At 36.1% G+C, this 17,083-nt stretch overlaps 1 protein-coding gene across 7 annotated transcripts in view; it reads left to right on the top strand.

Annotated features, from left to right (window-relative positions):
* The window catches only part of YTHDF3 (YTH N6-methyladenosine RNA binding protein 3), a 40,445-nt gene that overhangs the window by 10,482 nt on the left and 12,880 nt on the right, over positions 1 to 17,083 (top strand). For all 7 annotated transcript variants that reach the window (XM_035011234.1, XM_035011232.1, XM_035011230.1 and 4 more), the window contains one exon: positions 5,753 to 7,351. In XM_035011234.1, the coding sequence (XP_034867125.1) occupies positions 5,753 to 7,351 (1,599 nt within the window). The remainder of the gene's footprint in view (positions 1 to 5,752; positions 7,352 to 17,083) is intronic.

The following is a 17,083-nucleotide window of genomic DNA, read 5'->3' on the forward strand; positions in this document are numbered from 1 at the left end:
GCTTGTACTTCCATTACAGTACCTATCAAATTTCAGGGTATATGTGTCTTTCCCATTAGACCTGGGAAGTGTTCCAGGTCAGAGTCCATGTTCTTCATCTTTTTGTCTCCAGTGACTGGCACTGTATCTGGCACATAGTAGGCATTTATTAAGTGTTGAATTAATGGATTGCTTTATCTGCTAGAATTAGGGAACAAAGAATTACAGTTGAAATATTTAGGTTAACTGGGTACCACGTATAATACATTTTTTGGTGACATCCTTGTGATTAGATATGTGTAGGGTATACTTTTTAAAAAGTATAATAATAATTTTAAAGTTTTAGAAGAAAATACACATAAGCATTAAAAGTATTCTAAACTGTTCTGGAGTTTGAAGTACCTCAAGTTCTTAATAGAAAACAGTTTTTGTTTTTCTCTGTATGGAAATGCTTTTATTGGTGAATTACGCCTTTTCCTTTCTAATTGAACTTCTGGGGTATTTATAGCTTCTTCTTTCTTGGAAAGAAAGTAAAAATGGATCTTAAGTTTCTGTGTGAAAGACTAGCTATGATTGAGTTGTATTAAAATGTCTCAAGTCAGAGCAGTAATCATGACCTTCTTGTTCAAGTTTTGAGATATTAGAAAAACAGTTGATGTATATCGTAAGACTAAGAAATAATTATAATAAAATTATAATGAGGATCTTTTAATTTTTTCTGTATTTTAGATTTCAAATTAAAAAAAAAAAACTAGGGATGTCTGAGTGGCTTAGTGAAGTGTCTGCCTTTGGCTCAGATCATGATCCCAGGGTCCTGGGACCGAGTCCCTCATTGGGCTCCTTGCTCAGAGAGGAGCCTGCTTCTCCCTCTGCCTGATGCTCCCCCTGCTTGTGTGTGCACCCTCTCTCTCTCTCTCTGACAAATAAATAAAATCTTAAAAAAAAATTTTAAAAACTGAAGGTAAAAGGCCTTACTCCTATACTTTCATATAGCACTTTGTAGTTAGCACGGTAGATTTTAGAAAATCTTTACAATTGATAAGATCAGCAGGTATTATCCTCATTTTACCAGCGAAGTCAGGATTAGAGAAATTACATGATCTGATGAGATCACTGACATAGAAAGTAAAAGATTAAAGAATTGAGTCCATATCCTTGACTACTACATAACACCGTGAGTTTTTATTCTTTAAGATCTGGTATAGGTCTGAAATTATATCTTGTGTTTGGGGATTAATTTACATTTTAAAGGGGCAAGTTGTATTAACAAATATAACTATTGTTGATTGAATACTTCATGTGTCTTAGGTACTGTATCTTTATTTCCTTTTCGTAGGTGAGAAAACAATTCACAGTTTAAGTAACTTGGCTACTTTCACATAGCTGATAAGTACCTGGGCTGGGATTAAGGTTTAGACATCTCATGGCTTCGCTTCAACCTTATGTTAAATGGCCTCCCCAGATTGTGTTTCTAAGTTAATGCTGTGGGTAAAGGGTCTGTGGATCTGTTGTTACAAGTATGTTTCATTATATTCATTGATTTTTTTTTTTTTTAGTCACTTTATATATTTATGTATTGATGTAATTTTTCCTCTTCCAAATAGTACTTTGACTGTGAGGGAAACTTCAAACATTTTACATCATTTGGTTTAAAGGTTGCATATCTTTAAAGAATATAGTAAAATTTCACTATAACCAGTTTCCAAATTATGAGTATTCTATTAAAGTGATTATTTGAACATAAACTGTTACATTGATTATATCTCATTATAACTAGGTTTGAAGTAAAAGATGAAAGTAAGTTTTCAGTTGTTATTTTCCATCATCAGTAAGTGGAACTTTTGTTTCTCTTCACTACTAAGGTAGATTGCTTTGATTGATATTCCGTATAGCTAGCAATTAAAAATATGTCTTAAATTTAGCAGAACATATTTTTAAATATTTCCAGTTACAGTTGAAGCTCTACTAATTCAAAATGTGTTGACCATATCTTACTTTGAAACTCTGAAATTCAGTTTCCTATAACTTTGTTCTTACTAGAACCCAAAATGAAGCCTTGCCTTTAGAAGCTGGTTAAGTACTTTGATGGAGCTAACCTAAAGAGTTTGGGCCTGGTCCAGCCCCATAGGTAACAGAGTTGGCAGAATTTGTTTTCCCATTCCCCAGAGAATTTTGGCCTCCTTTTTTTAGGAATTAGTACAGATTAGATAATCAGTTAAAACAGGGTGGACAAACTAGTTGGGGATCATATCCAGTCTATGCCCTGTTTTCTTTGGAAAAAACCCTAAGCTAGTAGCTTTTTAAAGGGTTGTTAAAAAAAAAAAGAAGAAGAAAGAAAGAAAGATGACTGACAGCAACTAGAGATTATTTGGCTTGCAAAGCTTGAAATATTTACTCTTTGACCTTTAGTTTGCTAACCTCTGAATTACTATGATATAGATGATACAGATAAATTACGAACTTGGTAGGTAACTGCAAAATTCAGCATTTGTGATGGTGTAATAAGAATATTCAACATGGGGCGTCTGGGTGGCTCAGTTGTTAAGCGACTGCCTTCATCTCAGGTCATGATCTCAGGGTCATGGGATCGAGCCCCGTATCGGGCTCCCTGCTCAGCGGGAAGCCTTCTTCCCCCTCTCCTAACCCCCTTGCTTGTGTTCTTTCTCTTGCTGTGTCTTTCTCTGTCAAATAAGTAAATAAAATCTTTAAAAAAAAAAATTCAATGTAAGTTAGAAGTGTAATTTGGAAAAACTTGATTATGAGGAATGAACTTTAAAAACTTTCTGCCGTGGGGCACCTGCGTGGCTCAGTTGGTTAAGCATCTGCCTTCGGCTCAGGTCATGATCTCCAGGTCCTGGGATGGAGCCCCACATTGGACTCCCTGCTTAGCGGGGAGTCTGCTTCTCCCTCTCCCTCTCCTTCTGCCTCTCCCCCTGCTTGTGCTCTCTCGGTCTCTCTCACTCTCTCAAATAAATAAATAAACCTACCTGGTCTGATTTTCCACTCTCACATCCAGGTAAGGATGTACTGAGTCCAGATTTCAGTGCCAGCATTCTAAATTAAGACTTTGAAACTGATTACCTCCCTATACAGCACAGCTCTCTTGCTCTTCCCTGATGTGGGATTTATTCACTTCCCTGTGTTTTGTGTCTCTTTAACTGTAGGTTTTCTTTTAGAATGAACGTATCAGTATTTTTCACAATGTAGGAATTCAGTAAGTGGTTGAAATAAATAATAAAGTAATAAAAGGATCTTTTTTAGCAACTTCAGAAAAAAGATCATTTTAAAACTATGTTAATCACGGGCACCTGGGTGGCTCAGTCAGTTAAGCGTCTGCCTTTGGCTCAGGTCACGATCCTGGGGTCCAGGAATCGAGCCCCGCATCAGGCTGCCTGCTCAATGGGGAGTCTGCTTCTCCCTCTCCTTCTGTCCCTCCCCCCTGAGTGCTCTCTCCTGCATACTCTCTCAAGTGAATAATATCTTTAAAAAAATGTTAATCTATTATATATGTTATATTGGCTGACCTATTCATTTTTATTAAGCTTTTTAAGTGTTTTATATCACGGGGACCTCCTTGTCAGTGTGAAGCCCTCTGAGTACTTTTATTTTTAGCAAATAATTTAGTGATCGGGTTACACACGTGTGTGTGTGCATGCGCGTGCACTCTTCATGGCTAGTAAAGTTTAATCATTACTAATTTCTGAAAGATTTTTTTCTTTGAAAAACGTTGTTGGTGATTGTTAGCTTTCCTCGGTTTTCTCTTTATTCAATATGGCAGTCAGTGTTTCCAGTGTTGGTCTGTGTGGTGTTGCCAGTACTGTTGTGGTTCCAAAAATGTTCGTTATTTCCTTCACACTAATATTGTGAGCATTCTTTGAATATATTTTTAAATATAGTTAATAATTATGTAATACCGTTAAAGAATATGTTCAGTTAGATTAGTAAACAGTAACCCATTTATTTCCCATTTTGAATATAGTAAAATATATTGAGTATATTTAAAAAGTCCTTTTTTTCTTTAACTAGTACTAAGTGACAGAGTTGTTTTTGTTTTTAAGTCCAAGCTTTGCTGGAAATACTCAGTAAGTCTATGTCACAATTATTAATTTAAATGCAACCTTTATTTGATTCTCATAAGTTATTTTTATTTTTTTATTTATTTTTAAAAGATTTTATTTATTTATTTATTTGAGAGAGCGAGAATGAGAGAGAGAGAGAGCACATGGGAGGGGGAGGGTCAGAGGGAGAAGCAGACTCCCTGCTGAGCAGGGAGCCTGAAGTGGGACTCGATCCCGGGACTCCAGGATCATGACCTGAGCCGAAGGCAGTCGCTTAACCAACTGAGCCACCCAGCCACCCTCTCATAAGTTATTTTTATATCCGTTATATCAGAATCATTTCAGAGGACAAAATCTTAAATTAACTTTCTCATAGAGGACAATTTCAACAGTTGTGAGGTGTGTCAAAGTAACTTAATAGTGATAATATCTCAGTGTTCATTGATAGGCCTTTGAAAGAAATTTCAGTTGAATTCCAGGTAGTATTTATGAAGTTACTGTTACATATTTATATTGATACACTTTTTTGGATGGGAAAGTAGTGGCAGCATAGTTCTGAGAGAGTAACAGAAAAAAAAAGTTAAATACTTTGCTCCAGGGGACTTAGGATAAGAATGCCTCTCTATATTAAGTGAATTATCAGCCCTTAGAATGGTATTCACCCTTATAAGGGGGAGTACTAGTTGCCCTGACTGGATTTAATTTTAAAATTTTGCTTAATTCTATACATTCTAAAGGTCTGTCCAACACTTAAAAAATCACAGCTAAACCAGAGTGAAAATCTATTCTCAGACATGTTTTTGGCCTAAGAAACCCATTTCAAAATAAATCCTTAAAATATCTTATTTTTTACATTGGCTAGTAACAAAGTTGGGTTTTTTTTTTCTTTAAATAGAATTTGGTGCCTTCATTTTTGGCAAATTACTAAATGATTAGTATTCAAAACAAACAAGATTTAATTGCAGTAATTCTGGAAAAAAATACAGGAACTCACTGTTTCTAAATTAAAATTCTGAACAGGAAGGTGATTTTATTGGGTAAAATTTGGACATTAGAGTACAAAGAAAAGAGGCACCTGTTATCCCACCATTAAGAAATCATAGTAAGTAAGGATTTTGTTTTGATTCTTTTTCAAAACGAGCAAGACAAAACAAAACAAACATTTAGATCATGCCATTGGTATAATCTTGAATCATTATTTTCTTTCTCAGTTTGAGTATTTTAATAAAAGTACAAAATTTAATTGCTGAATTGGATCCCATCGTATAGATAGGTATACTATAGTTCCTCTATTATTTGGCATACCTTACAGGTTTGTTTAATCTTTGCATATAAATTTTTGGATACATCAGCTGCTTAAAATAAAGTTGGCTGTAAATGATCAATTCATGTGTGTGGAGTTTATAATTCAGATTTTTGAGGAAATGATGGTATTTTTAAATTGTGCCAGAGGATCTGACTCTTAAAAATTATCCCCATCCTACCCATCTCCTTCCCCCCGAAAAATCCTGCAATTTTATAACAAATATTTTAAAATAAAATTACCAGCAAATCTTTGTCTTGATAAAATCGGATTTGAGATTTTTATGTTATCTGGAATGGGCACATCGGTTTTTCATTTATTTAAAACTATTTGATTTTAATCTTTCAGAGTCTTTTTTTCCCCTGCTCGTCAGAGGATATTTCGCTCCTGATTATGATCTTTTGTCTTCCAGAGTAACAGCTATCCACCAATGTCAGATCCATACATGCCTAGTTACTATGCTCCATCCATTGGATTTCCATATTCTCTTGGGGAAGCAGCATGGTCCACGGCTGGAGACCAACCTATGCCGTATCTGACAACCTATGGACAAATGAGTAATGGAGAACATCATTATATACCAGATGGTGTGTTTAGTCAACCTGGGGCATTAGGAAATACCCCTCCATTTCTTGGTCAACATGGATTTAACTTTTTTCCTGGTAATGCTGATTTCTCTACATGGGGGACAAGTGGATCTCAGGGACAATCAACACAAAGTTCTGCTTATAGTAGCAGTTATGGCTATCCACCTAGTTCTCTTGGGAGAGCTATTACAGACGGACAGGCTGGATTTGGCAATGATACTTTGAGTAAGGTGCCTGGCATTAGTAGTATTGAGCAAGGCATGACCGGACTGAAAATTGGTGGTGACCTGACAGCTGCAGTGACAAAAACTGTAGGTACAGCCTTGAGCAGCAGTGGTATGACTAGCATTGCAACCAATAGTGTGCCCCCAGTTAGCAGTGCAGCGCCTAAACCAACCTCCTGGGCTGCCATTGCCAGAAAGCCTGCCAAACCTCAACCGAAACTTAAACCCAAGGGCAATGTGGGAATTGGGGGTTCTGCTGTGCCACCACCTCCTATAAAACACAACATGAATATTGGAACTTGGGATGAAAAGGGGTCAGTGGTAAAGGCTCCACCAACCCAACCAGTTCTGCCTCCTCAAACTATAATCCAGCAGCCTCAGCCATTAATTCAACCACCACCATTGGTGCAAAGCCAACTGCCTCAACAGCAGCCTCAGCCACCACAGCCACAGCAGCAACAAGGACCTCAGCCACAGGCCCAGCCTCACCAAGTGCAGCCCCAACAGCAGCAGCTGCAGAATCGCTGGGTAGCTCCTCGGAATAGGGGAGCTGGATTCAACCAGAACAATGGAGTGGGCGGTGAAAACTTTGGTTTAGGTGTTGTTCCTGTCAGTGCTTCACCTTCTAGCGTAGAAGTGCATCCAGTGCTGGAAAAGCTAAAGGCCATAAACAATTATAATCCCAAAGACTTTGACTGGAACCTGAAGAATGGACGTGTGTTTATAATTAAAAGCTATTCTGAGGATGACATACACCGTTCAATTAAGTACTCTATCTGGTGTAGTACTGAGCATGGTAATAAGCGTTTGGATGCAGCTTACCGTTCCCTGAATGGGAAAGGCCCACTGTATTTACTCTTCAGTGTGAATGGCAGTGGACATTTTTGTGGAGTGGCTGAAATGAAGTCTGTTGTGGACTATAATGCTTATGCTGGTGTCTGGTCTCAGGATAAGTGGAAGGGCAAATTTGAAGTTAAATGGATCTTTGTCAAAGATGTTCCCAATAACCAATTACGGCATATTCGCTTAGAAAATAATGACAACAAACCAGTCACCAATTCAAGGGACACTCAAGAGGTACCCCTAGAAAAAGCTAAGCAAGTGCTTAAAATAATTGCTACTTTCAAGCATACCACCTCAATCTTTGATGACTTTGCACATTATGAAAAGCGTCAAGAAGAGGAGGAAGCCATGCGTAGGGTAAGAGTACAGTAATTTTTCTGTGTAGGGTCTTTTTATTGGGGTGGTGTGTATGGATGGGTGTTCTTTAATGCCTTTTAATATTACATTCTGAGTTTAGGAGCTTTACTCTGAAGGAAACCAACTACTTAGCTTAAGAAACAGAGCCCTGCAAACTCCCTTCAGGGCCTCTCATGGCACATGGGCATCATTTTCTTTTCCCAAGGGTCATCCTGACTCTGAATTTGCCTGTTCTTCATACTCAGGGGATAAAGGTCATTGAGTTGTGTTCATCAGAGTTCCATAAATTGTGCATTTATAACTAAGCAGACTTAGGAACTGGTGAGGGACTCTAGTACTAATTCTATTTTATTAATTTTATGCAAAAATGTATTAGGAGTTTGAAACAGCTTTTGTAAATAAATGTTTGACTATTTCATATTTATGAGAAGTAAAATAGACTTTTTCCCTGAGACTCTTTCCTGAGTCATTTTTTTAATTTGTACAGTTAGAGCACTTGTTCAAAGTATAGTAAGGATTTGACTTTAGGAAGGCAGCTTAGAGTTGGGAAGGCATGGACTTTTCGATTTTGACTGCAGAATTTCATTTCTTACTCCGTTATTGACCCTCTGTGGGACTCTTAAGGGAGACTTCCCTGAAGTTATGCACTGTTTTTGCTTGCATCATATAAGCCAGAATTTGATCACAGGGCACACAGAGTAAGACAGGTTGGGGAATGTTTTCTGTTTCAAACCACAAAAGAAAATTGGGTCCTATTTTTGGAAAAGAAAAAATGGAAGGAGTAGGCAACTAGCAGACTTTTCCATAGGTAGTACATTTAAATTTCTTTTCAAATGCAGCAGGGATAAAGTTAGAAGCTTTTCTAATAAATTATGTTGGTTACTATCGAAAGCTCTTATGTAGAAATTAAGGTAAAGTGGGAACTTAACTCTGTAAAATGTCAACAATTTGTTTCTATGTGTGAACTTGCATGTCTTGTGGCTTCTTGGTCTGTGCAGACAAGGGAATTATTTTGGTGAACATTCCTCACTGGTGAATAATAATTGAAATAATGATTCTAGAGCAGTCGTTTGTATACCTTGGGGCACTTAAACTATTGAGGTGCTTCTTGGAAGTGCAGGTTCTTGAGACCCACTGCAGGAAAATCTTATATACGGATGGCCCTCGAACAATGTACAGGTTAGGGGTGCCAAACTCCTAGTTTGGAATTTGTATATAACTTTTGGCTCACCCAGAACTTAACTACTAATAGCCTACTGTTTATAGGAAGCCTTGCTGATAACACAGTTGATTACCACATATTTTGTATGTTACATGAATTGTATACTGTAGTCTTAAAGTAAGCTAGAGAAAAAATGGTATTAAGAAAATCATCAGGAAGAGAAAGTACTGTATTTGACAGTATTTGACTATTTGACAGAAAAAATCTGTATATAAGCGGACCCACACAGTTCACACCCATGTTGTTCAAGGGTCAACTGTAATTTGATAAGGGACCTGGTGGTGTACATTTTTAATGAGCTAACCTTAGTTGATTCTCGTGCTAGTGATTCCAGTCAAATGTGGGAGAATGAGGGAAAAGGGATCGAAAGTAGCTCCTGAATTTTTGAGCTCAGCAGTTGAGTAAATAGTCATATTGTAACTGCCATTACGAATAGTGGATCAGGAGAATGGATTTGGGGTATGAAAAGTGGGGTACAGGTTTTCCTTTTAGGATGTGCTGACTGTAAGATGCTTTGGAGAAATACAGACAGTGAAATCTCTGATTAAGCAGTTAGAAGTGGGAGTCAGATTTGGGAGCTTTCTGTTCTTAAATAGTTGATTCTGCGAAAGTGGGATGAGATTGCTCAGGGAAAAAAGATGCATGGCAAGGAACTATTTCTCAACTTTTTTCTTCCCTCCCACTACTAAGGAGAGGTCACCCTTGTATGTCTTCCACATTTCTTCCCTACCCAGTCTGAAAATTTTAGTCCTAGTTTTATTATTTTTTTATTATGTAATTATCTCAGGAATTATTTATGACAGTTACATATTGTTTTACAATCACATACCATAGTGATTTAAAGTTAATAATTTTTAAACTTCAAAATGGTACATTTAAATTGTTTCATGGTTTACTGCCAGTCTTTTGATGATGACCTACCTTTGACATGTTTATTTTGAATCCTTTTTTTTTAATCTTATGTAACTTATTTATTTTTTTTTAGGAAGAGTAATTTGGTATATATATTTATTTATATATAATATAAATATTTATAATAAATGTATTAAGTCCTTCTAGATTCAGAAAATGTCTTTCTTTGACCATGATATGTGAACAGTAAGTTTACCTGGATATAAAATTCTTAGGTCACAGGCTTTTTATTCAGGCTTAGACCTACAGTTTTATATTTATATTACATTATTTATAGTTTTATATCATGGAGAAGTCTGAGGCCAGCCTAAATTTTCTTTCTTTGGAAATAGCTTTTTCTGTTTGTGTACAAAAAGATTATTCTTGGAATAGGAATATGTATGTGGAATGTGGTTAATATGGACCTCTATTATAATTTTCCTTAATCTGTCTATAGGCCGAATTTTTAATTTGTATTTTCCTTTTTCTGGTTATGTCGAAAAATACAGTGCATCTTTGTCCTTGGGTGCTATTGGTTCTTTATCATTTTTCTCTGCATTTGGAGACTTTAAAATTTGAATTTCCATGTCATTAATTTGGTTTGCTTTGTGTTGATTTTGTGATTTGTCAAGTTTTGAATTCTTCAGTGACAATATTAGTTTGCTTACATTATTACATCTAGCTACCACTTACATCTGTTGATTGTTTTTTTTTTTGATCCAGAATCCATCTTGTTTATTGAGCACAAAGCTGACTGTTTAAAGCTTATTTCTGCTTCCTGTAATTACCATTTTTGAAACTTCTTCCTCTTTCATATGCTTTTTAACTTCTTTTTTAAAATTTACATACAGTAAAATTGTAAATTCCCTTTTGTTGCCTCTTTGTAGTCAAATGCTTCCTTCCCCCTTTGATTAATCTGTTCTTTGACTCTATAAGGCATTTTCCATAATGTCATATAAACAGAATTACACAATGTGTAATCTTTTAAAACTGGCTTCTTTCACTTGGCATGATATCTTTGCAATGTATTAATGTTGTTTTATATATCAGTTCTTGTTCCTTTTAATTACTAAGCATCATTCCATTGTGTGGATTTACTACAGTTCATCCATCCAACCTTTGAAGGACTTCTGGGTTGTTTCCAGTTTTTGGAGAATGTAAATGAAACGCCTATAAATTCGTGTACATATCCTTTTTAAAAGTTTTTTTTGTTAAGTCATGCAGTATAATTCACTTTTTTGGAGTGGGCAGTTAATGAATTTTAACACATTTGTAGATAACCACCACAATTAGGATTCAGAGTAGTTCATCATCATCCCCAGAAAATTGTCTTGTACTATACCTTTGTATTTGCATTCTTCCCCAATGTCTTAACTTCTGGCAGCCATGATTTGGACTCAATATAGTTTTGTTTTTGTTTTTTTTAATTGAAGTATAGTTGACCTGCAGTGTTAGTTTCAGGTGTACAACTTAGTGATTTGACACTTAAAATACATTACAAAATGTTCACCACAGTAAATATAGTTACTGTCACCATACAAAGTTACTACAGTAATTAACAGTATTGGCTATTTCCTGTTCTGTACATTTGATCTCTGACATTTTATAACTGGAAGTTTGTACCTCTTAATCCTCTTCACCTGTTTTACCCATCCTCACCCCCCCAACCCTCCACTCCCTCACTCCTGTACCGTTCTCTGTATTTATGAGCCTGTTTCTGTTTTGTTGTTTTTTAGGTTCCACATATAAGTGAGTGAAATCATATGGTATTTGTCTTTCAATTCACTTACTATAATACCTTCTAGGTTCAGGGGCGCCTGGGTGGCTCAGTCGTTAAGCGTCTGCCTTCGGCTCAGGTCGTGATCCCAGGACCCTGGGATCGAGCCCCACATCGGGCTCCCTGCTCCGTGGGGAAGCCTGCTTCTCCCTCTCCTACTCCCCCTGCTTGTGTTCCCTCTCTCGCTATGTCTCTCTCTGTCAAATAAATAAATAAAATCTTTAAAAAAAAAAAAATACCTTCTAGGTTCATCCATGTCACATTTGGCAAGATTTCTTTTTTTTTTTTTTTTTTTTGTGGCTGAGTAATGTTCTATTGTATTTGTGTGTGTATATATACAATACACACCACATCTTTTTTAGTCGTTCATCTATTGGTGGACACTTGGGTTGCTTGCATATTTTAGCTGTTTATAAATATTGCAGCAATAAACATAGGGATGTATACATATTTTTAAAACTGTGGTTTTCTTTGGATAAATACCCAGAAGTGGGATTACTACTGGATTGTATGGTATTTCTAATTTTTTGAGGCACCTTCATACTGTTTTCCACAGTGGCTGCACCAATTTACATTCCCACAAACACTGCGCAAGGGTTCCCTTTTCTCCACATCCTCACCAATACTTGTTACCTCTTGTCATTTTGATACTAGCCATTCTGACAGGTGTGAGGTGAGATCTCATTGTGTTTGCATTTCCCTAATGTTAGTGATGTTGAGCATCTTCTCTTGTGTCTGTTGACCATCTGTCTTCTTTGGAAAAATGTCCATTCAGGTCTTTAACCCCTTAGTGGATATGTCATTTGTATTTGTAAATATCTCCTCCCATTCAGTAGGCTGCCTTTTAGTTTTGTTGATGGTTTCCTTCACTGTGCAGAAGCTTTTTAGTTTGATTTATTATAGTTTTATTAGTACCCTTTTTTGTGAAATGATTTGACTCATTTTGACTTTTTTCTGTCACCATTGAACCTGGAAGAGAATCATCCAGGTCAGGTATTTGCTGCAAAACAGGTTTGTGTTGTTTTTTTCTTTCTTCCTTTCAATGCTTCGTGTTAGTTGCACATTCTCTTCCCACACTGCACATGTGGAGATGAGAGAATCATGTTGATTGTCCACTTTACCAGTCAAAGAGTGAATCATCAGCCTGTGAGAGTAAGGAGGGAGAACCAGTACAATGGATGTGCTAGTGGGCATACTGCAACTTTGCTTTGAGTTTGAAACCACCATGTCGGAAAACAGTTCTCCCTGTTTGTTAACTGTTTAGCATTTGCGGTATCATATATCCTTGCCCAGTTTTCTTCCTGGTGCTGTTATCCCTTGTCCAGGAAGAATGTGTAGACTTTTATTTGTAGATTTTCTCTTAGAGAAGCTCACGCTTGCACTTCAGCTTAGCTTTCCAGCATAACTGCTTTTAAATACTCTTGGCATCCCAGTGATGAAGGATGTGTTTGTTCCCTGTCTGTTGTAGGTCCTCCTTGGTTACATCAAGAAGGATAAATTAGTGGTGTTTTGGTAGAATTTTTTTTACTTGTTACGCCTTTTTTCTTTTTGAAATAAAAGGATTTGCAAGTCATTGTTTAGTGTTCTCTTTTAACATGACCCCTCTGGTATTTTGCTGAAATTCTTCAAACCTTCTAATATATGGAGGTCACATTTTCCCAGGTGCATACTCTTCGGTCTTTGGGTAAAGTAGGATTTCTTAAGACACACAATAGCACTAATTAGAAAAGATTGATAAAATTTGACCGGATTAAAATCTGTTCATTAAGGGGCGCCTACTTGGCTCAGTCAGTAGAGCACGTGACTCTTGGGTTGTGAGTTCAAACCCCACGTTGGGCGTGGAGTCTACTTAAAAAAAAAATCTGTTCATCCAAAGATGCTTTAAAGAAAGTAGAAAGACATGTTAGGCACTGCAAGAATGTTGGATGTAACCTACCAAAAATTAGTATCAAGAATATGTAAAGAGCTCCTGTGAATCAGTTTAAGAAAAAGATGAACCCAATTGAAAAATGGGCAAAAGATGGATAGTCATTTCATGAAAGAGGAAACAAATATGGCTAATAAATATATTAAAAGATAGTCTTATAATTAGGGAAATACAAGTCAGGACTATAATGAGAAAATAGTTTATATCCATTCATTTGGTAAAATTAAGGAATTTGATGGTATCAGGTATTGGAGAAACTAGATTAACAAAATTTCTTCTGCAGTTGCAGATAGGAGCATTAAATTGATAATAGCTATGTGGGGAAGTAGTTTTGCATTCTCTTATAAAGCTGAACATTTCATATATTTTATAATTCAGTTTTCCTAGATATATACCCAAGAGAAACTTCCCAAATACTCCAGAAAACACACAAGAATGAAGTAAATAGAATGAAGTAAAAAGACTGGTAGCAACCTAAATGTTCATCAGTAGGAAAATAGCCAAAATACATTGGTGCCTTAGTAATATAGGGGAATGATTGAGCATGCAACAATATTCGCGAATCTTTTTTTCCTTCATTTTTTTTGTTTGGAAATAATTTTTTTTTTTTTAAGATTTTATTTATTTATTTGACAGAGAGAGACACAGCGAGAGAGGGAACACAAGCAGGGGGAGTGGGAGAGGGAGAAGCAGGCCTCCTGTGGAGCAGGGAGCCCGATGTGGGGCTCGATCCCAGGATCCTGAGATCATGACCTGAGCTGAAGGCAGACGCTTAACGACTGAGCCACCCAGGCGCCCCATTTGGAAATAATTTTTAATCTATTTGGAAGAATCAGAATAATATGTGAGACACTCATATGCCTTTTATCCAGATTTACCTATTAACATTCTTCCCTGTTTGTTTTATGTGTTTGTTTGTTTGTTTGTTTTAACAATTTGAGAGTAAGTTCCATATATCATGGTTCTTTACCCCCCAAAAGTATAGTGTATATTTCCTAAGGATAAGGATATTCTCTTACATAACTACAGTACTCTTATCAGTTGATCTGTGGTGTCCTTTATGCCTTTTTTCTAGTATAAGCCCTAGGCTAAGATCAGGTAGAGGTCCTAGAATAGCCAAAACAATTTTAAATAGTTAAAACAATTTTAGAAGGCTTATACTAATCTGACCCCAAATGTTTGCCTTTCCTTGGTTTGGGAATATTTTTTCCTATGGTTTTTCCTAGGGTTTTTAGTTTTAAATTTTACATTTGGGTCTGTGGTTATAGTAATTTTCATTTCTCTTCCTAGTGTGTTCATGTTTTTCATTAAGTTCTTGGGCCTACTTGTGATAGAAGACAAGGACTTTAAGAAGCTAATTCCATCTTTTCATCACTGGGTCTTTGACTTTCTTTTTGTTTTTTCTTCTGGTTATTTTGACAATGGAGTAAGTCTCCAGGTTACCTTGCCATCAAAGCACCCCATGGAAGAGTTTGCTAGACATCCTGTCAGGTTAATATAATACTTGGAAAGTCATGCTGTGTCTTTTAGAGTAAGGGATATTGGTGAAACTTAAAACTGGAAGAGGAATCCATGCTAGTTATCATAGTATTTGTCTAGTTCTTCATTCTTAGATTTGAACACATACTTTTGATATATTTGATTAAAATCAAGCTTAATGGCAGAACAGTGAAGACAAACTCAAAGAATTTAGGGAGCAGAAGATAATTTAAAATATAAAATTTAATTTGTTAGTGAGGGAGGATTCATATGTAAAAAAAGAAAACTAGAAAATTTTCTTGGAAATGAGAAACATGAATGTCAAAAAAAAATCGGTGCACAGCAGATAATAAAATGTTAATGTTTTAAATCCAGTTAATCTGAAATTTCAAATCAAAGAGATTTCCCAAAACAAAGGGAAGAATGATTGGAGAAAAATGCCCAAAGACAAAAGATACATGTTTTCAGAAGGAATGGGCTCAAGCTGAGTAAGTAGCAGGATTATTTCAAATTGAAAAGAACTAAAGACAGGATAAAGAGAAAATCTTAAGCTTCCTGAGCAAAAGACAAATTACGTACTGCAGACAAAGGAGAATCAGATTATCATCAGAATTTTTCCATCTACAACTCTGGATACTCATAGGGAAAATCTTATTTCAGAGTGGAGGGGAATGGGGTATATAGAATTATGTTCTTAAAGATGAGTGTCACATTTTATCATTGAAGGGGAAATGCAAAATAAAGATTTCAGGTGTACAGGAGTAGCCACATTATCCTTCATGAGAAAGTAACCTGAAGAGGTTTTTCAGCAGAAAAAGGATTTCAAGAAAGATAACACCTGGTAACTGGTTATACTAGAATAAGTATCTCTCAACAGGGACTGTGCATCAGATAGGTCTTCATTGTATGTAGTTTATCTCAGGACTATAAGCATCTCCACTCAGTCTGTTAAATTGGCACTGTGGTCTTTGAAGCCTGACAAATGAAAATGAGCCCTCAGTGGGGAACCACTGACCTTGGAGAAGTGAAGGAAGCTAAAAAGAAAATAACATTGCTAGCTAATCATGTTCTCATTGGAACATAAGCTCTGTGAGAGCAGGGCTTGCTTTGTTCTCTGCTGAATCCCTAGCACCTAATGATTGATAAATAAATAGGCGATTAAATATTTGTTAAATGAGTAAATGCTTTGAAGAATCTCTTTCCCTTTGGAAAGTTTGAATGTCATTGAATTTTTCTTTATTGGTTTAAATTGCTGTACTTTTTAAATTTAGGAACTATGTACTTGATCATTCAAGTTACATAATGAATGCTGCCTCTTGGTTTTTCCATCTGTAGAAATGGACACTAACATGTAAAAGATTTAGTTATAGTTAGAACAAAATGTTATGAGATGGAATGGGAAGGAAAGATTTGAGGAAGAGTAACAACTAAATGCAGTATTTTTCTCATCTTTCTGAAGGTAACAATGAATTGTTTAAAGATGATATATCAAGCACTTGTGCCTTGCGTATTATTTAGAGTCATAAAGATAATCACTAAAACTAAAAATAGTGTGGCTTCTAGTGTAAGGAGGGAGAAGAGAAGGAGAATATAACATATCCATCCACTGTGATAAATTACTTATATACAATGGGAATTGATAGTGTCTGCATTGAGAAAACAAGAAATTGATGTATTAGTATGCTACTTATAGGGGCAACCCATAGGAGGAACTTAAAATAGAAAGGGCTAGAGGTGGATAGGGGAGCTTACTTTTTACATTTAACTTGCTGTTTGTTTGTATTACTTATAATGATAAAGCTAGTTTAATTGGAAAATAAAACAAAGAACCAGTCATGTTCTGAGTATATTTGTACAGATTAAGTAATCTGCACGACAGAATTTACTTTAGATAATCCTTTTATTGAAATTTTACTTTTGTTGCACTTGATTGTGAGTCATTTAGATCCTACTAGTTTCTTTCATTCTTATAAATCCTTATTGACCAGGAAACATAATCTCAAGTGAAATTTTTTGTTTAATAGCTCTTTTATCTCTATATAGAAATTAGAGTTGGGCGCCTGGGTGGCTCAGTCGGTTAAGCGACTGACTTCGGCTCAGGTCATGATCCTGGAGTCCCGGGATCGAGTCCCACATCGGGTTCCCTGCTCTGCGGGGAGCCTGCTTCTCCCTCTACCCCTCCCCCTGCTTGTGTTCCCTCTCTCGCTGTGTCTCTCTCTGTCAAATAAATAAATAAAATCTTTAAAAAAAAAAAAAAATTAGAGTTTTCAATTGCCTGTAACTTTGAGATGGATTTCCAAAATATGGCATTTACCTAGTTGCACAGAAAGAGATGAAAACCTGCAGTTTATGTAGAATTAAGCAAGGCATAATTATAATAAAATCCTTATTAAATGGTTTTAATTTCTAGAATCTTCTATGAATTTTAGTCATGTA

This window comes from Mirounga leonina, unplaced genomic scaffold (assembly GCF_011800145.1).
Source record: "Mirounga leonina isolate KUSES-001 unplaced genomic scaffold, KU_Mleo_1.0 Mir_165, whole genome shotgun sequence".
NCBI classification, from domain to species: Eukaryota; Metazoa; Chordata; class Mammalia; order Carnivora; family Phocidae; genus Mirounga; species Mirounga leonina.